The sequence below is a fragment of the Acipenser ruthenus genome, chromosome 6 (genome assembly GCF_902713425.1).
Source record: "Acipenser ruthenus chromosome 6, fAciRut3.2 maternal haplotype, whole genome shotgun sequence".
Taxonomy (NCBI): Eukaryota; Metazoa; Chordata; class Actinopteri; order Acipenseriformes; family Acipenseridae; genus Acipenser; species Acipenser ruthenus.
In genome coordinates this window covers 62,944,559-62,966,193 of record NC_081194.1, presented here as the reverse complement: position 1 = coordinate 62,966,193, position 21,635 = coordinate 62,944,559, and the positions used below count along the sequence as shown (strand labels likewise).

The 21,635-nt window shown below is 36.9% G+C and overlaps 1 protein-coding gene across 1 annotated transcript; it reads right to left on the bottom strand.

Annotated features, from left to right (window-relative positions):
* Window positions 1–209: 209 nt before the first annotated feature.
* On the bottom strand, window positions 210–20,549 carry LOC117411611 (uncharacterized). The gene is made up of 12 exons (XM_059025961.1): window positions 19,812–20,549; window positions 18,780–18,888; window positions 17,649–17,928; window positions 13,364–13,736; window positions 11,425–11,464; window positions 7,957–8,203; window positions 7,410–7,534; window positions 7,131–7,318; window positions 6,545–6,653; window positions 5,662–5,829; window positions 4,901–5,051; window positions 210–2,269 (listed from the first exon to the last, which is right to left on the bottom strand). The coding sequence occupies exons 1-12, from the start codon at window positions 20,306–20,308 to the stop codon at window positions 2,130–2,132; spliced, it is 2,427 nt and encodes an 808-aa protein (XP_058881944.1). The 5' UTR covers window positions 20,309–20,549; the 3' UTR covers window positions 210–2,129.
* Between the last annotated feature and the right edge of the window lie 1,086 nt (window positions 20,550–21,635).

The following is a 21,635-nucleotide window of genomic DNA, read 5'->3' as shown; positions in this document are numbered from 1 at the left end:
GGTTATTAAACATCCAGAAATACTAAAATAAATGAAATGACACATTTCACTGAAGATGTATTACACCCTGCTTGTGAGATTCAGGGGGCAGTTTCAAAATGTGATACTGTACACGTGTTAGTACATTTATTTTTAACATGACAACGAAATGCAAACATGTTTTGCTGTGTCCAGCTTTATGAATATTAAAGCAAATTGAAACCTTATTTGATAATATTTTTATTTGTATTGAACATGTAATGTGCTGTTTGTTATACAAAATTCGCCAGTGGCCTGAATGAATCTTAGCTTAGATCTGATAAAGGCACCTTTTATTTAAAAAAAAATCTAAAACACTGAAGAACAAAAGTTGCCATAAAATACAACACATGACGACAAATCTTGCCAGTATTTCTTTGCAAAGCACTGATGATAAACTAGTATTTTCTAAGATACTATATTTAATTATTTTGACATTCTATTATTTCATTCAAGTGTTTTGTTCATGAAGACATCTTTACACAGTTCTAATTATGTTTTTGCAGCCTACTATTGGTTTATGACCATTTGAGAATTAGGTGAAGAACAGAAAACTAATTTTATCGATTCAATTTTATAACCCTCAGGATGGGAAAAAGATGCTGTCCCCTAACCTGGTTTAAATAAAATCCACGTTATCTTAATTTCTGATTGAGTACAATATTTAGATTTGGTATTTAAACCTTCCTCTCAGTATAGCAGTCTAAAAAAATCAAACACGACTTTCCTTGAAAACCTACACAGCATCCTATCCTGCATCTGTACAGTTGAATGTCTGTATAAACTTCCTAAATACTGACAACATGTTATATTGTAAACGGCATTTCAACAGTGCCATTGAAAATACAAAACAAACAACAAAAAAACACCACAGTTAATGAATAAAATGTGTCAAACATGAAATTCTCTACAAAGTGCTGGGTGAAAAAAAAAACTGATTCAAAAAGGTTTTTTCCTGTGAATAATTGAGGGAATGTTATGATATTCCGTAAAAACTGAGACTATATGTGCTCTTCTCACTCCATCATCATCATGCTGGTCTGGTGTAATTTATACTGTGAATCACCATTGTGTTTTATCATGATAGTTAAGGTTTTTACAATTAATCAAAAACAAAGGGGCTGTTGGCACATTCCTGAAAAATCTTACTGCATTTTTGTTAATCTGCAATTTTCTTAACTGTTTCAACATTACTGATACCATGACACCTTGTCAAGGATCCCTCATGTTCTTGTATGTCTGATGAGAGTTTCTGGGTACCAGTTATTAATAATTCTGTATTGGGTCACGTCACAGTGTCACATTATATAATGCTCCTTAGTGTCCTCTCTGCTATCTACACAATCTAGGACTGGTTTTGAGGAATGAAATATCACAAAGAGCTGCTGTGTTCTCCTCAAAACTACGGTAGGTGGGGATGGCCTTTTGAAAGTCTTTTGTGTTTATTGGGGAAAAAAAGGGACTGCAAACACAAGCTTTAAGCTTCAGAACTTGCACCTGGCAGATGGTTTTCACAGGCCTTGCTCCAATTGTGGTTCCATTCCCTGGTTTGTGAGCTGCTGACAGATACAGACCTTTCCTCATTTTCCTATTGTCTGTACAGCTTGTTCCCTCACTTTCCTTATTAAACTGTGTGCTGGCATGAAGTGTTACTTTTAGGGAAGGATTTTACTCTTGCTTTCAAACCTTAAATGTATGTTCTGTACAATAAGACCTGTACAACCTACTTATCATGGCACTGATTTACAATGCGGTGACAAGAATATCCATATTCAGAACCCTTCTGTTCCAAAAACAAGTTGTAATTAAGAACTCTGATTCAAAAAGGTGGATGTGCTATTCTCTGGTAACTGAGTGGTGAATTTATTTCAGGAATGCGTGAACAACCCTCTCCTATACAAGCAGAAAAACAGATGCACACCCAGTCAGACAAATAATATATAACTAAACACAAACGCATACAGAAAAGGACATTCACTTTCTTATTCGCTTTCCATCATTTCAGGCTGATAAACATCAAAAAGCTCTAGGTGTCGGTTGGAGAAGGGAAGAGGTACGGCCGTTTTAGTGGTAATATTCTTGCAGCTGGGGGCTGTAGTTGTCATTACTGGTTAAACCTCTTCGGTGCTTGAGGAGGCTTTTTGCCTCAGACCCGATCTTTTAACTGGGGTGGCAGGTTGAAAGACATCATCCTCAATAACTTCTTCAATGGGCTTCATTTTGGTTGAAGGCCTTGTGTGAGGAGATTTATCTGCAAACAAACATTTTAGAATTATTAAACAACTCAGTCTTAAGTGTCAATTAGCATTATGAGATGGGTTAAATATTAAACCGATATTGTTTTAAAACGCAAAGTAGGAAAAAAATTGCACACAGGGGGCCTACATAGATTTGACACATGAATGTTGCAATAGACAAGATCATTTCTGCAAATATACCCAATGGCAGTTCCATTAAAGTAAATATTTTCAAAGTAAACATTTCAATTTTTCTTCACTTTTTTTCACCTTGTCCTTTTTAAGTGCAATTAATCCTTGGCAATATCAAGCCAGCAAACAAGGATTTCTGTTTCCTGCTTGGTCCCAAAACAGCTGTGTTTGTATCACTTGGCATTCAACTGTAGAACCGGAGAGTTGCTAAGTGTTTTACCACCGGCAAGAGACAAAAACTGATTTTTCAAAGGATACCCTCATGAAAGAACCTGATACTTGGCACCGGTGTTATCGACCTGACAATCTAACAGAATTATACCCAAGTCTGAGCTCTGCACAGCTCCTTCCTGTTTCTATTCTACTTTCTTCTCCCAGGGTGTCTGGCTCTGTGAATGTATCCATGTTTAACATTAGAAACATTCAATATATTTCTAAATAACAAAGAAACAAACTGCAAAAGTTTTAAATATACAATATATCATAACATTTACACTCATTTCTATAAATGCCACTGTGAATTCAGCTGTGCACATTGTTTGTAATTGTACTAAACAGCTCTGGTTGAAATGTCTGCTTTACAAATGATGCAGATTATTAACAGGCTTGTCACTTCCAATGGCCTACAGTTAAAAGAGTAATAACAAAATGGAAGAGAGTTAGAATCTTATTACTATGGTGGTAAGAATTACTTTGAAAATCTGTTCTGAACATATGCAGGCATGGCATTTTTAATAATAAACATGTGTCTCTTTTCTGCCAGGCTGCAATATCAGGACAGGGCGTCCCTTTCGGGTGCAAGGGGACAAGTAACAAGCATGCATTGTGAGCCAGTGAAGTCCCTGCATAGGAGCTAATGAGAAATACCTGAGAGGCTTAATTACAGAAACACAAGCTGTTTCTTATTTGTAAAATGAAAGAGTAACAGCTGTATGATGTTTGAGTTACTATTTCTAGTAGAGATACTAAGCAGAAGTACTAATTGCTCAACTAAGCTCTACTAAGGTTACAGCAAACGATGCTAAATGATATTTTCGTTGTTTTTTTTATTATTATTTTACCGTGATGTTTGCTATCATTCTAAGTGGTTCTAATTGCCATTACTCCAATACTGTTTAAAGGTGCTTTTACTTCAGGAATTGCTCATTAGTTCTAGTTGCCTGTCATAGATACCTAATATGGGCTATATCAGCCATAGCTTTACATTTGTATGTGCCAGCCCCAGCTAGTGCACTGCAGTCTGCTGCCAGCAAAGCTAAAGGAAACTTCATCCAAAGGGGCAGATCATTAGATGGAACTGGATCTTTCTTCTATTAAAACACTCAAAGTCAAAACAAAGCTACAGTGTATTCCATATTTCTATGCTCCTGAACTTAGGTGGAAGCTCCTTAACACATTACAGGAGAACATACTTAATATTTACCAAGGCTGATGTTTATGAATGGATTATTGCATTATGAATGGATTATTGCACTCAATTACCTGTTTGAAATCTAAATTGTCTATTTTTGTATTCTGACAGTATGTTAATAGAATACATACATTACATGCTCAATGATGCTAAAATAAATCTATTAACAAAATGCAATGCAGGAATCTGAATTGCTGTACATTATGCATCATTTCCTGTTTATTTGAAACCTCTCCTAAAAAACACCAGGGTTGGTTTTAAATCCTAAACCTACAGCAGGAGCTATGTCAAAGTGCAAAAAGTAGTAAGTTGAATTTTGTAGAACATTTCAATTAAAACCTTTATCAAGAACTCAAACCCTGGGTACTGTAACCTGATCTGGTGTACCTTAAAGGTAGCTTCATTTGGACAGGTATTGTCAACATAAAATGTCATCCTGAAAGCGACCTGACTCGCATACATTACAGAACTCTCGCTGGTTATTTCCTAATGTAGTAATATTGTTAATTGATTAGCACATTATCATAACACATTCACTTTCAGCACACTAATGCATACCAAGGACATGATGGTTGGAACAAGACTCTCTTTCACAGCTGCGTACATTACTCCATGCCAGCGATTTAAAATGCACAGCTGTATTAAATGTATTGCATTACAGCTTGTGTTGTATATTGTGTTACAATTAAGGTCCTTTATTCTCTGAGTGTGAGTGACCATGTAAAGCTAATGAAGTTAACCCGTATCTGTACGGCAGTACATTAAGCAGACAGCCTTGCATTGCACTAAAAATAATTCATTATTTACATAACTCTATAAAAAAGCATTATGGCAAATTGTAAAAAAAATATGTTTTTTTTTTTACTTTGTTTTTTCTTCCTAAGAAATGTCAGTGATTTTATTTTACATTAAAGGAACTAATTAGGACTGAAACAAACTTTTACAGGTAAAAACACAAACCTGCTAGAAGTAACAGATTCAGAAGCCCGGGCTACAGCCCTACACACAAACAGTGCAGAACTGCACCCTGGCCTGCACTTACGGAGAGAGGAGGCCGTGGAGGTCGTGGAGCCCCCACGGAGGAACTGGTTCAGAACGTCATCACTTTCACTGGAGCTGGCCATGCTGTTCCTCATCTGCATCATTGACAGCTGAGAGCACAGGCTGGGCTGGCGGTCCAACTTTTTGGCTGTCTGCAAAAATTAAATTAAAGTGGAACTGTATAAAATGATGTTAACCTGTGTTGTAACATCAGGTTATCATAGCAGGTGCCTCCAGCCCAACCTTTTCCATGAATGGGACCAGCTTTGTTTTCAGGAATATTACCAAGCAGTAGTTTATTAACTGTTAATAACTAGCTTTTGTTGAAACATTTAGACAGATAATATATAGTGATTAACATCAACCAATTTCAATTTGCAGGAGAAATCGAGAAGAACAATTACAATATTTTACCACAAGATGGTGCTAATAAATCCTACTAGTACAGATTATTTTATTAATTCACTTCAAGGAATGGTTTCTTTCTAGACCTGTTTCATTACCGATAGTCTAGAACAGTTTAATGAATATCAACCTTTATTTTATTCATGAAAACAAACTTTTCCAAAACAACAAGGATAAATACATCTTTGTCCTATACCTACAGAGTTGATTGATACATATAGGTTTGTGCAGATTTTCCATATCAAGTCCCTCTCATCATGTTCAGCTGCATCGAGAGTACATTTCGAGTCGCACAAGCACAGTGCCTCTGAACAGCATCCTAATTGCTATATACCCAATTAGAAATACAGGACAAACCTTATCACTTAATGTAGGATCGTGTAACGAGTAGAGCTTGTTGGTAATGTCTTTGCCGATGAGATACCTGAACACTTCATTTAAGAAAGGTTCAGACTCCAAAAAATAGGTTAGCCTTTCTCTAGACCAGCACAAGAACTTGCAGCTCTCTTCCGCTGTGATGGTGACCTGGAGAGACAGATATAAACATATCCTGAACAGCAAACATCTCCATAACCTACATTGTTTCATGTCACGCATCAGAATATAACAGCCAGTCCTTACTATTAAGAATGACCTTTTAAGCTTTGGCAAAAAAAGGAATCAGACTTTACTGCAAATTTCCACACAAAAGCCCCTGTATTGTTAACAGTACTTATTAATGAATGATCATGTATCTCTCCAAAACATTTTAAAACACCCTGCAGGCTCATCCCATCAAAACAGGTGTGGTCCTAAACTCGTTCTTATGGCAGTAGTATATTGGTTAATAGTTTTTACATTGATAAGTCATCAAATGGCACACCTTAGATCAGTGGTACTCAACTCTGGCCCTCGAGATGCAATCCAGTCCAGGTTTTTACTCCAAGCCGGTTCTAATGTAGTTAATATAAGCCTCTAAAAGGCAATTAACTAATTTAGGATCTGGTTGGAATAAAGACCAGGACTGGAATTCATCTTGAGGACCAGAGTTGAGTACCACTGTCCAAGATTGTTGTGGTTTTATTATCAAGAAGTATTAAATTATTAGCCTAATATTGTCAACTTCTCCAAAGTAATAATGAAAAAATGCCTTCCAATTTCTTGTCCAAACCATTTAATGAACTTGTTTGAAACTGAATGGAAAGATTTGTACTTAGTAGAATCATATAATTACATTTCTCTACACAGCTAATGTTTTTACCTGGAATTTTTCACCTCGGTTCATCTGAGTTGATCTGAATTCAGGAGAGTCTATGAAGGCATTAGAATAAATGTTGTGAAGAAAATGTCCACGATACGAGACCTTCATTCTATAGGGCAAAGAAATAAAAACAACAGCTATTTTCTGTTACATTTGAATTTAAGCTTGTCAGCTTTTTTTAACAGATGCTTCTGTACAAAATAAAATCACCTGGTTTTGCCTGCTTTTTTAAGGGGTGAATTTGATCAACCTACACCCCGATAGGATAAGCCACAGCTGGATTTTAGAGCATTTTACAGCACTGTGGAATTACCTTGGATTGTATCATTCACCTATCTGTGGCTATTGTACTACTGTATCACCACTAACAATAAGACATTAGTGCAACCCAGTGGCACTACCTGGTGCTGTAAAATGCTCTTTAAAAAAATTAGCTGTGGCTTATCTTAGTATGGGTTGAAAATCAACCCATTTCTTTCTTGATTTTGTGTTTCTGAAGTTGTGGATGAACATAGCAAACAGCATAGCAAATGCAATTGTATTTAATTGTTTTCTGTGCTTGACTTCAGTTGGTAGCAGTGCATACTTTCCCTTTAGCAGAACGCTCAATCTGCCATCGACAGAGGTCTTGTCCTCTGCAGCGTACGTCTGGTCCTTTTTAAGTGTCTGGATGGTGCAGAACTGCCCTGTCAGTCTTTGGAACATGTCTGCAGGCACGTGAAGAGGCTCAAACATTCTTTTGTAGACAGCATTTAACTCCCTATCAATTTTAATCTGTAAAAATGGTAAAACATTAAAGGTAGAAGTCAGTCACAATAACAAACTGCTGTAAAGTAATTCACATTGTTATACTATATGTACTTACTGGTCTCTTTTTGTATACAAGGTAGAAAAAATGCATGAAATTGACAACAAGAAACACCGAGTTCCAGATCATAATATCTAAGGCACATCGGTAGAGGGTTGCCCAGGCAATGAAAAGAGAGCATCCTGTTGGGAACAAAGAAAAAAAAAGCTTACATGACCCTTTCATATTCAGATTTTTTTCTTCTAGAATATATATATATATATATATATATATATATTATATGTATGTATGTGGGGGTCAGCCTGAGCTCTGCACCGGGTCAATAGGAGCCATTGTTGCCCAGTGAGGATCCTTGATGGGCCAAGTTCATTCAACTTGAATTTATAAAAATGTTGTATTGCTGTCTTTTAGGATTTTGTTTGCTCCTGTCTGATTGTAAAGACTAGGAATTTATAAAACATACCCCTTCTGCTCAAATATAGTTTAATATCAGCAGGAAAGACAGTAAACATTTAATGCGAGTAAAAAGCTGTATACATTAAAATGGCTGTTGTTGGCCTTATTCCAAATAGTTTCCTTATAACAAATAGTTTCTTGCACTTACCTATCATCAACATGGTGCGAAGAAATATCATGTGAAGGTTTAGTGTAGTTGGAATAATAAGCCCAATGGCAAAACAGATATTTGCCGCATGAAAGACCAAGTGGTGAACCTCCTTCCAGTTCTCGCAGACTGTTCCATTGTGCTCAGGACTCAAATCCTCTATCACACTGGGGGTATAAGTAGGGACTGATGTATACAAGCTTGTGGCAAATATCATTTCTGTAAAGGCAGCCATCCTGGAAAATCCCTGCGGAAAGAGAAACAGAATCCAAGGTTACATTTTTTGGTTTGTTTGTTTTTTTAACATCTTACCAGCTCTAATATCATTATCACTGGGCCCTCTTTTTTGATTAATATATTTTTCAGGTACAACAGTGTAGATAAACAAACTTTCCTCCTGGTATCGAATCACTTCCTGTGTGGTAGGTCACATGGCTAATTGGAGGGAAGCTGAGCTACAGCACAGGAAGTGGTTTTGTACTAAGAAGCAGAAGCAACTTTTATAGTGTTGACCTTGAAGTATCTGCATATTCTAAATACAGTATAAAATACAACCAATGAACCAAATGATCTACAACAGGAGAAAGGGGGGGCAGTGATCTCTATTTAGAAAACTCGTCGACTCCCCCCCCCCCCCCCCTTTGAAATGGTAGAATATTTTCTGAAAGTTGAAACACCCCTTCACTTCTTGTAACACGTGCGCTACAGCAACTTTCAAATCTTTCCCCATAAATTAAATATTTACATGACATTATGTCTTCTCTTGTTACAAATACATTGCTGAATATAATATAACAGTTCAAGTTAAATGTTTTGCTTTGTCCCGCTTGGACTCTGAAATAAAACAAATGATGCTTTGAAACCAAAATACATACTGGCAGCTCACATGAAAACCTGTTTAACTTAAATGAGCAAACGTGTTCTAGTGGCCAGAGACACAAACAATTCTCAATATAACCGTTTGTTATGGGAAAGGGAAACAGAGGTTCCCTATCAATTCGAAGATAACTGCCAAAACAATACTTTTGGGATATGCCTGTTTGTCAGCTATTTGTTGAGCATTTTGTATCAAAGCTACCGATAGGCTCCTCCATGGAGTGACGTCCTCGGTCCCGCCTCCCGAGGTAATAAATAGTCACTGCACGGCGACCTCAGTCTCTTTTGCCTTTCACGAACAGGTATAACACTAACCTCTTCCAGTTGTGTGATTGACTCTTGAGTTTTTCCTGTAGTTCCCTTGCAATTTTATTGGTGGAAGTCGGCTTGCCACTTCCCCGGAATCAGAAACTCGGCAGCTGAAGGCTGAGCTAATGCTACGCAACTGCGTTTTGTTAAAAAAAATAATATATATATATATATATATATATCTTCTTCAGCAGCCTACATCACGTAGCGATCATAGTCTACTTTCTAACCTCTGCAGCTTGCTGCATGTACCTTTCTATAATTTTCATCTGCTTTTTGCAACTGAAAAAAAAAAAAGAGAAGGAGAGCACGACCCTCCAGCGAGTCCAGACCCGCTCTGCCACCGCTGTTGACTCGAGGGCTCTGGGCGACCTCGGCACGCCCACTCGCTGAGTTTGGCCTAGTGCCCCTATTGGTTGACTCTTACTATTGTTTTTCTTCTTTACTACTTCAGTAAAAAAAGCACACTTCAGTTTACTGTCAAGTGTCTGTGTTTCCACTGCTTTGCAGTTTAAAAAAATAAATAAATAATAACAACCGCGTGCTTCCTCCATTAGGCCCGACATCTGGCCCTATCATCGAGTAGACTGGCACATTTATCCAGTCACCCATAAAGCGGTGGGTAGGTAACTAAAAAAAAAGTGTGTTTTTTTCTTTTCTGTCTCTCTTTTTCTCCCTTCTCCAGGTCTGTAGGCTGTGCCACCCCGCTGCAAGCTTCGCACTGCACTGGTTGTGTGACTGCATGGCAACTGTCTGCAGGCTACGCTCCACACTGTTGCAAGCTACGCGCTCTTCCTGGTTGTGTTCCTGGTTGACTGCAAGCAGCCCAGACACAGACACACAGCCCAGTACCTTGCTGCTTTGCCCTCGGTACTTGATGCTCGCCCCATTGTTTAGAGGCAGGTAAATCCCCCTGAAAGTGTACCTAGCAGTCATACCTGCATGCCATGTTCCCACTGACTCAGTATCCCCAGGCACTCATATACTGGTGACCCGTTTTCTAAAGGGTGCTCGGCAGTTACATCCTCCTATAAAGGAAGTCCTCCCCGAATGGAGTCTAGACGTGGTACTGGAGGCTCTCGCTAAGACCCCGTTTGAGCCCATACATGTCATAGAGCTGAAGTAGCTCTCTATGAAGACAGCCTTTCTATTAGCTATCACCGCTGCATGCACAGTTCCTGTATGCGTGTTTGGGACAATGGAAACGGTATCGTTGCACACGAACCCTGCTTTCCTCCCCAAGGTGATTACAGTTTTTCACTTGAATCAGTCAGTGGAACTAGAGGCTTTCCATCCCCCTCCCTTTGCGGAGGAGACGGATAGGAGATTAAATTCTCTCTGCCCAGGTCTGGCATTGAGATGCTATGTGGATAGAATGACAGCGCTCCGTCAGTCTGACCAGCTCTTCGTCTGTCATGGTGAAAGGACCCAAGGTCAAGCCCTCTCTAAGCAGTGACGCTCCCACTGGATTGTGGATACAGTTTCGACTGCTTATACTAATGCCGGCCTGCCCCCACCTGGGAGGGTGGCCTCGCACACTACCAGAGGTGTGGCTATGTCATGGGCCCTCTTTAGAGGTGTTTCGTTGACCGATATTTGTACTGCGGCTAGCTGGGCTACTCCGCATACATTTACCAGGTTCTACTGACTTAATGTCGTAGATTCCTCTATGCCTTCAATAGGCACTAGGGTCCTTGAGGTTGCACGCTCACACCACCAACACTAGATGGCGATAGTGAGATTTCCCTCATATGCTGTCCGCTCATTCTCCCTCACAACAGCTTTGTTATACTTTAAGTATTGTTTTGGCGGTCATCTTCGAATTGAAAGGGAATGATAGGTTACGGATGTAACCCCAGTTCCCTGAAAGAGAAGATGACCGCCAACTTAGCGAGGTTGCATCACTCGCATTCGCGGGTTCAATGCAAAAGTGACTGAGGTCTGTAGTATTTATTACCTCAGGAGGCGGGACCGAGGATGTCACTCCATGGAGGGGCCTATTGGCAACTTTCATATAAAATGCTTAGCAAATACCTGACAAGCAGGCATATCCCAAAAGTATTGTTTTGGCAGTCATCTTCTCTTTCAGGGAACCGGGGTTACATCCGTAACGTATCGTTTGAACGTAACATTTTCTTAGCAGCATTTTAAATGAAGAGGTCAGACTGAATTTACTCTACCAATCTACAGACACGAACTGAACTATACACACACAACGTGTATTTTATCATGTACATCTTTTTTTTCTCTAATACTTATTACTCTAGAATTAACGTAATGTACCTCATTGTGAGAAGTGAATACTCCTCCATTCCGATTTAAACTGTGAGAGAAAGCAGCATGTAAGGGTTTGCACGGTAACATGGGTATTCAGGGTAACAAGTTACTTTTTTCAATACATTGAGACACTTATTTTAAAACCCACTGTTGACAATAACATTGGAAAACAGAATTTAAAAAAATGTAATGTTCATTTTAAACTGGGGAACGCAGGAAAACTACAATAGGCCTACGTGTATCATTACATTCCTGGTCACTCAAGAACCTATGCTTTCTGAGGACCATTACACTGCCTAACACATTGGCCACGTGGCTGAGGTAATTTCTTACTATATTTAGGTCGCTTACTGTTTTTCTATGAGTACTTTCAGATTTTCCACTAATTAATTATCCATATCATGTTTTGTTGTATTAATGTACTGGTGATAGAGTTTGTTTTTAAAAACAGAGGTTAGCAGTTTTATCATCAATCTTATTAGTACTACACGGCAATCTTATTACTGTATACACAGGTCTCTCACCACATCCGTGTATAAGTGAAACAACGAGGTTTATAGAAAAATGACTATAATAATAATAATAATAATAGTAATAATAATAATAATAATAATATATTATTATTATTATTATTATTATTATTATTATTATTATTATTATTATTATTATTATTATTATTATTATTATTATTAATGTTCAATGCAAAAGTGAATGATGCGTTATTAATGGTCCGGTGCATAATTAAAAGGAACCGCATGGGAGTTTTTTAAAGTTCTATAGTTCAACTTTTTGAAATATTATGCGGTTGGGTAAGATACTGTGCATGCAGAATTATGTGAATAAAATCTTTGCTTCTTGTTGTATTCATTGAAAGTAACACATTGGGTTAAACACATTAATTTATAAAAGGCCCAACAAAACTGTAGTATAGACTATCGACCTTGTGTCATTTTCACTTCAGTAATTGATTTTAGTCTGCATGCACTGTTCTTGAGTATGTATATACTGTAGTTGGAAAGTAGACATAACATGATGTAAACAACTACAGTATTAACCACTTAATTTCTAGCTCTACTTTGTAGTGCAAACTTTTTAAAAATAAAATTAATTGCGTCTGTTGTAAATTAGTGTAAGAATAATGCCCAGTAAATGGATAAGAACATAATGTTTTTTCCTTTGGAAATAATCAGATTACCTAAACGACCTGACGCGTTCTGGAATGTCTGAAGCATTCTTTAAGTCTACAATGGATTGGGAATGTCCAAACCTTGTTGTTTTACAATGGGTCAGAACCGTTCTCTTTGTACGGCTGGGCTCTCAATTTGCGCGATATAATCACTCAAGCAGTCACTTAAAACATTCAACATACACATATCGTAAACATCGTAATATGTTTTATGAATCAAAATATTCTGGTTAAATGTATAGTCCGGCAAGTTTATACCAGAATGTCGAGAAACAAAAAAGTACAGTATTTGATCATTGTATCTTAAGAAAAATACACATGACATTATTATTATACAGTGTGTTATAATATTTATAATAATGATCATATTGGTAAAGTACCCGAACTACACTTCATAAAATAATACATCAGTATTAATAGAAGACGTCCCTCTGGACTTCTACTGTATGCGTAATAAACAACACACCTATCTAAACTTAGCGTGCAGCTGTCTAAAACCATCAACAACGTTATGGTAAATCAAGCTTATTAAATAATAATAATAATAATAATAATAATAATAATAATAATAATAATAATAATACATGTAAAACACACGTTACGAACAAGTAAATACATCCATTCCGTCCAAGTCTACGCGCAGCTCCCAACTTTCTGTTCCAATTATAGCCGCGTGTCCACGACCTTGTCAAATATGGAATTGTATATATATATCAGGACACCTAAACATGCAGCTTTCCTCAGTAGAAAATCACTTACCCGTCCCTTTCACTTTTTGTAATTTGAAAGAACATATATTTAATCAATACGTGCAAGTGCTCAGCAGTGACAGTTGAAAATGTGGGTTTACTGTAAACCCGTTCCTGGCCGTCCTGTGCTATGTGATCTTCCCATATTCTTTGTGCTGACAGACTTTGACTAAAATGGGCAAGAAGCGCGTGTGAAGCAGCGGACAGCACCGCCCAGCTCGCCCGCCTTTGTCCTTGCATGTTGCGACAGAACCACCAGGGGGAGACAAAGACAAGTACCGTAGTTTTATCTTTGCTCCCCGCACACTGGTTGTGGTGGATTCCATATACTGAGAGAGCTACAGTACATGATTGGAACTGCTTTGTAATGATACGGTCCACACCTCACCCTACACACGTTCGATAGGTGAGTGATATAGAGGACACGAAAAGCAAATTATTAATGGAAAAACGTGGAAATCAGTTTTGGCTCAACATAAATCAGCTACATTTTCAGATGCAAGTTTATTGGTTAAGTAAACATTTTCAAGTCATTTCTTTAAATTACCAGCTGTTGAGAAATCGGATCCCCTTACAGGGTTCATATTTTCCCCATGTACAGTCCTCTGTTGGTCAGATAGGACGCAAGATACAAGTCTTGATTTCTCATACTCCTCAGTACTGTTTTAGTCAACATTTAAAATGGGATATAATCTGTACTTGTTATACAATTGTATCAGATTATTTGACAGTTATGTAATGTTGACTAAGGGCTACTGGGGCTGAGACCACAAACAATGTTTCACCTGAGCTGTTTGACCCACTCGGGCCTCAAGAAGTAAAAGGAATGAGATAATAGTGAGTAAGCTCATTTTGTCACCTTGTTTACTGCACATTTAGGTCAAATGTTTAACCAATATAGGACTCTGTATATTTTGAGAAGACTGCTTTTGTATTACGTAAATCTAAAGTCTACTATTTTTCACATCATTTATTTTCAGTATTTCTTTCCAGACAGGAAGTTGACAACAGACCTGCTTTCCAAACCCTATTTATTTCCACTTTGTAGAAATGAAGAAATTAAAGGGGAGATGGATTTTAAAACTGGTTCACGCTCCTTTAATGTATCTTCCAAAAACCGAAAGTGAAATCTATAATATTATTAATATAACACAAATTGTTATATATAATGACAAATAGTTATATACAATGACATTCTGTTATTATAAGAATGAACAGGCTGTGCTCTGACTAGGTACCATGACTACAGCTTGAATGGGTTTGATATGTACACACACACACAAGAGTACTTGGTTCCTTTGTAGGGATACAATTCTAACCTTATGTTAAACAGACCTCTCAGTATATTAAAATACATTTGCAGTAAGATATGGCATAGAGACTGTTTATGAAATGAGTGACACACTGGCATGCTAATCTTTGACTGCAAATAGCTTATGCACCAGAGCAGCCTACATTGGACATAACAGCAATTACCGTACATGGATTGCTTTTATGCAATTGAACACGCGCATTACCGTATTTTGTAACACAAATTAATATGCTGATATTGTGCCTAATATTGATTTAGAGACGTTTAAGTTTCTCTCCATCTTTGTTTCAAAATACTGTATTCTCAGCACTGTCCATAGTTTTCTTCATTCAGCTTGCTTAATTTAGTTCAGTTTATGCTTTTTTTCGATATAAGAGCAGCAAACTTGGTCAGATATGAACCCAATTTCCTTGTAATAGTTAATAAAGAGATACCAATAAAAGATGAATATATGTTCTTGGCAGTATTATAAAGGTGACACATTGTGTCCTTAGCTCTTCACAAACATGACCTGGAAAATGAGTAGCCTATATTTAACAAATCAGCAATGCATTGTTATTAAGGTCTAATAACAACAATGTAGTTTCATACAAACACATGACTGACTACTGTCTTGTCATTAGGGCGACATTCTTTTTCTCTAGCAACTTTGGGGAAATAGTCCCAGAGAAAAGGCCATCCACCCTTTATCCCGAAATGAAACAGAACCCAGAAATAAAACACAATTGATTTTGAGCACAATAAGGGCTTTTGTTTTTCATTATAGTATTTACAAAGACAGTTTCAGGCTTCTGTAGTTGGCCAAAAGTCTGTGTTGATCTGGGGGTTTATTTTTAATGCCACCTGAAACTGGAGTTTCGATGTGTTGAAGGATCTTGAGAACTGCTCAAATAACAGCACAGATGGGAATCACAGGGTGTGTACCTCTGGTGCAACAAAAAACTGCTCCATGAACATGCTATAGTAAGTGAACACAAAATAAATAGTTGTTTGCAGTGGTTGTTCAGTGTTAATAGGATAAACACTGTCTTCATAAAAACAAACTAAAATCAAACCTAAATAGTTTTTCCAGTATTGTGAAGAAGTAAAGAATGACATAACAATTGAATTCATTAGCATTATTACAGGTTTTAAGGTGGCACTGTAGTAATGGAGGAACCATTACTACAGTGCCACTTATTCGAGCTTGCAATCTTTGGTATTTAATTAATATGCAATTAACCATTTGCTGAAGTTCAGTTACATGTTAATAAAGAGTCAATAGATACGTCATGCATGTGTGTATCTGTCACAGACATTTGAGTTCATATTTCATATGCATGTTGAATGTTTTTTTGCGACTCAGTAGTTTCCTGCTTCAGTTCAAATACATACAAAGACCGATATTATTCTATAAGCTATCCACACTACCTAAATAATGTGCATTTAAACCACAGGATTGCCATCACATTTTCAAATTGTGATCATTGAGTGAATAAGGTAATAGTAGCTTTACATACCAGGCTTTGTATGTCTTTTTTTTACTGGAGCAGGAAACTACCAAGTCTCAAAAAACATACATATAAAATATGAAGTCAAAATGCAGTCTAATGATAGACACACACATGCATGGCATATCTAATGAATGTTTATTCAAATGTACAGTCGCAGACAAATGTATTGGCACCCTACACAAACATGTTATACAAGCAGTTAGTGAACATTAGCCACTATATGACAAAGACCAAAATACACAATTTCTGGTAGTTTAACAAACAATCTTTATGTAAAAAAGCACTGACTAAAGTATTGGCACCTTTACATTAAAAGTTTAAAAAACATAATAGGATGAATTAAAAAAATATTCCTTGATTGAAAACCATTACACAGTAATTAATCCGTAAAGTCAATAGCCAGAAAAAAGCGGTAATTATTTCCAACATCTGTTGAACATTTTAGCAACACAGCAGATGATTGTCAAGACTAAAGAATTGGATTCACGTTTGAGAAAAGCATTCGTAGCAAACGACAACAAAGGCAATGGCTACAGAAATGTATCAAAGAAATATGGAATACCAAAATCCACAATCAGAGCAATGATCAAGAAGTACCACAGAACAAATTCAACTGAAATGCTTGAAAGAAATGGACACACAAAGAAAATTACAGGTACAGCAGGTAAGAGAATCATCTGAGCAGATAAAAAGAAATCCAAGATTTGTGAATAAAATAACTGTCCAAAGACACCTGAACACAGAACAGCTGTAGTCACATAGACCTCTCTGCAACCACTTGTAATGAAAATTCATAAAACAAGCCATACACATTCTTTTTCAAGAATTATGAACAGGAATCGAGCATTCTTCAACAAAATGATCTGGTCCAATGAGACTAAAATATAATTTTTTCCCCAAAATAGACCAACAAGATGTAACATACCGGTTAAGAATTATCATAAACGTCTGAAAGCTGTAATAAAAGCAAAAAGTGGACACAAAATACTAAAGCAGGGGTGGCAATACTTTTGTCATGCACAAATACTTTAAATTAAATAAGTTGTTTTTTTAATGAATATTATTTGTTAAACTACTAGAAATTGTGTATTTTGCTATTTATTTTATTTAAAAAAGTGGTTTACTAAATGCTTCTCCTTAATCTGTTACCTTGAATTCTGGTATAATCCGTAGGGTGCCAATACTTTTGTCTGTGACTAACTAAACTTCAGCAAATGGTTAATTGCATAGGAATGAAATACTTATTTATGTCACTCAACTGTTACCTAACATTTTAATGATTAATCAGAGGAAACAAGAATCTCATTTTAACATTTACAATATTTGTAAAAAAAAAAAAAAAAAAAAATACAAATACACAATAAAAACTTTGTATGACATCATATTACACGTTTTGTTCAAATATACAACAAAAAATAAATAAGCAACAGTCTTCCAGTCAATTTAGTATGTTTTAAAAATGATATTAGACCAATAATATAGAATAATTTATTTCAGCTCTGTCGTTTGTCTTCGTGAAAGGCTGCCCAGTGCCGTGTTCTTTCCTACATCAGGCAACACCACGTGACACAAACTGGGTAATCTGAGATCATACCGAATACCATCCCTGTCGTAGACTTTGTCGCTCAGCGAGAAGAGTTTCTCGGCAATGTCATTCCCAATCAGGACCGAAAACACTTTGGCTATATAACGGTGTTTAGCGAAGAGTAAATACATTTTTTTTCGCCTCCAGCCCACGTATCGACAAGTTGTGTCTGCTCTTAGCGTCACCTGTGATGTGAAAAAAAGATGTTAGAAATAGCTATAATATTATTATCCATTTCTTAGCAGACGCCCTTATCCAGGGCGACTTACAATTGTTTGAAGATATCACATTATACATTATTTCACATTATACAGATATCACATTATTTTTACATACAATTACCCATTTATACAGTTGGGTTTTTACTGGAGCAATCTAGGTAAAGTACCTTGCTCAAGGGTACTGCAGCAGTGTCCCCACCGGGATTTGAACCCACGACCCTCCGGTCAAGAGTCCAGAGCCCTAACCACTACTCCATACTAATAATAAAAACCACCAAACCACATGCCTCTCCTCTTGACTGAAACCAACTACAGATGTTTATAGTTACGGATGAAATTACACAGATGACATATATAGTTTTTATTAAATAGTTTAAAAATATATAACCTAATTATATACAAAAATAAATAACATTATATTTCCATGTGAACTGCATGGATTAACGGATAAACCCGTGCAGTCAGAAAAATATCTCTCCAGAATGTAAAAAACAAAACAAAAGAAACAAACAAAAAACAACACGTCGTTTCCATGTCCACTTACTGACTTTGTTACATTTTAAAATTGGCAGTAGAAAACAGTTGTTTAATTAAGAGCCCAATATACATTTAAACCATTTATTTAAAAAAACAACAAAAAAAAAAAAAAAACTAAAACGGCAGAAAGTTGCGTTATATAACCACCATAGGCTACTCTTCTGGGCAATGTATACAAATTACCCCTTCGGTAGAACAAAGGCGGTTGATTTCTACCATTTAAGTCTGCTTGATTACACATTATTGATGAATGAAAAGCGCTGCAATTGTAGGCCTACCTGAAAAGTGGCCTCATCTGAAGGTCTAAGCGAATCCCATTCGGGGGAATCCAGGAATTGATAGGGGTAAATAAAGTGTAAAAACTCTCCATTAACTGTTACGCGGATTCTGCCAAAACAGAAATACACCCGTCATAACAAACATATTATACATGGCACACTGAAGTTAAGCATGCTATCTAGCATATAAATATATGAACGATATTTTCAGGGGTCATGCTTGCTCACATCATTGTTAATGTAATTTATCATATTTGTCCATCGTTAAGAAAATGGTATGCAAATATTTATTATATTAAATACATTGAGTCTTGTATATATTTTTTACTTGTGCAACTTTGCGGTGGACGTCTTGTTTGTCTTGATTTTTTTTTTCTTTTTAGAGAAATTGATTGTCTGTTCCCAGTTTAAGTTTGCAAAAAAAAGTATATTTAATGGTAAATGTACCACTGTTTGACAATAGGAAAACACCCATCAGATCGCAATTGATTGCACCTGTACCAAAATCTGACTTTCAATGTGACAATGTATCACTTTCTGACATCACGCAGGTCAAGTTTTGGTACGCAAACCACTTTCTAACACTATACCGCTATGGTGTCAGAATGTGGTACGTACACCTTGACCCGTGTGATGTCAGAAAATGGTACGCTGTCAATGCTGTGACTGACTACACAAATCATTACAAACAAGACAAACTGTAGTTCACCCACAAAATCATATATGTTTACAATTTCAGATAACTCAAGTTATTCTTCATCAGTTAAAGACACAAATTTGCTGAATTGTGAAAAAAAAGATATTAAAAATAACTTTAAGGGCCAAAGTCAGTACATTGTACTCCTTTCAGATGGGTAACTTGTTTTCTGAGCTAAAATAATTTGCATGCCCAGGCAAGCCCAGTACACATTATACCACTTTTCAACCCATACCACTACATAACACAACACCTATACACATTTATGCGTTTAAATAATTACAAAAACATGCTTTTTTTAACAATGCATTTTTTAAAGTCATTATCAAGCACACCTTCCTGACAGCAGAATAGCAAGCTTCTCGATAGGGGTTTTGCCTTCCACTGCGTAGCAATGATCTTTCTCCAGAGTGGTCACCTCCCCATCACAACAAGAAACTATTTCCCCATAGACAGTAAGGGGAATCGCCAGTTGCTGGAAGATGCATCCATAAAGGTCCTTGAATTCTCTGTCAAAAGTGACACTACGAAGCTGGTAGGCGACGTGCACAATCTGCACCGCACAGATCGCCAAAAGGGTAAAATTCCAGGAAAAAATATCGGCAGCACAAGCATCCATCCAAGCCCATATAGAAGAGCAAATAAAGCCCAGTGCCAAGAAAAAGAACAGGTAGAGCAGACCATAGAACCCGCTTCCTCCCATGAAACCTAAAACTAACAAAATGTTAGCGAGATGGTAGACAGCACCCTCCACATCTACCTTCCATTCGCTACAGTTCAGCACGGTGTCCCAGAAAGTTAAGTTCTCACTCTTGAGCGCCTCTCGCTCCATGGCATTGATTGAACACTTGATTTGAATGCCCACTTTAGTTCTGTAGTCTATACAGCAATAATCAACTCGTGCGCTTATAAAATGACAAAAAAAACGTAAAAAAGTTAATGGTTTAAAAATCCGACGCACAGCGATTTTGGAGACACGAATTACATGCTACGGTGAAGCACAGAACTCAAACGTAACCATATACCTCTGAGACTCATCGGTTAGAACTGTGCTGCCAAAACGTCGTTTCCCCTTGGTACATGTACCCGCCCTGTAGTCTTAATAAGCCACTCCTGTTGTGTAGGTCTGTCAAACCCAATGAAACTGTCAATGTGGAATCTGTCGATGTATTTCAGTTTCCAGTACAAACTAATACCGGGCAGGCAGTTATACTCCATCCAGTTTTTTTGGAAGGTTAAAGGCTACAAATGAAAGGCCATTAGCTAAGCTGCATCACATTTTATGAAGGGAGAATTCAAACTGTTTATAATAAAACCTTTAACACACAAACCCAGGCACACCATGGCGTCCAGAAATGATCCATTTGACATTTTTTTCCCTATTCATTTGTGCGCATTACATCTCCAGTTCTGAATCCACTAAGAGTATTGTGAGATTTGATGTTTTATGTGTTAGTGAAAATAAGAGTCTTCGTGTACTGTAATGAGCAGTTAAAACTGACCAGACTTGTACATGCTGTCGCATGCTGTGGTTATTAAAATCTGGTTTGACCTCCTTTGGGTGAAAGATTCTATGAATAGATTCAATGTCACCACTAATGATCAAGACTTTGTTTTATTTTTTTACTTTATTATTTCAGGTTAAATGATACAAATATGTAAAGTCATTGAAAGTGAATTGAGTATTTAAAATAATAACTATTGGCAGTGTATTCGCTTAACAGCTTTAATATAGTTTCTTAACTGTTTATGTTGCCTTATTTGAGAAGTGTAGCACAGACATTGAAACTGACTTGAAATGCAGAGACAGCTTTTATCTATGAAAGTAATTAACTGTAGTTTAACTACACTACATTATGTATCTTGGTACAGTAATTGTTGTTAGTTACTGGTTTATTTTAGTGCCCTATTCTAGGTGGCGTGACCATTGCAAAATAAAATGTATAAATAACTGGGATGATCTATCAAAAGTCAGGCAGCCAAATGGTTCACATTACTGAAGGGTATTAATATGAAGGACCAATGTTTGCTTCCAGTAAAACTAACCTAACAGTTCTATTAGAACCTATTGGTTTTTTATATTGAAACCACTTTACAGAACCCTCAAGTCTGAAATAATCCTAAAAAAATCAGGCTTGGCTAATGATACAGTACCCTCT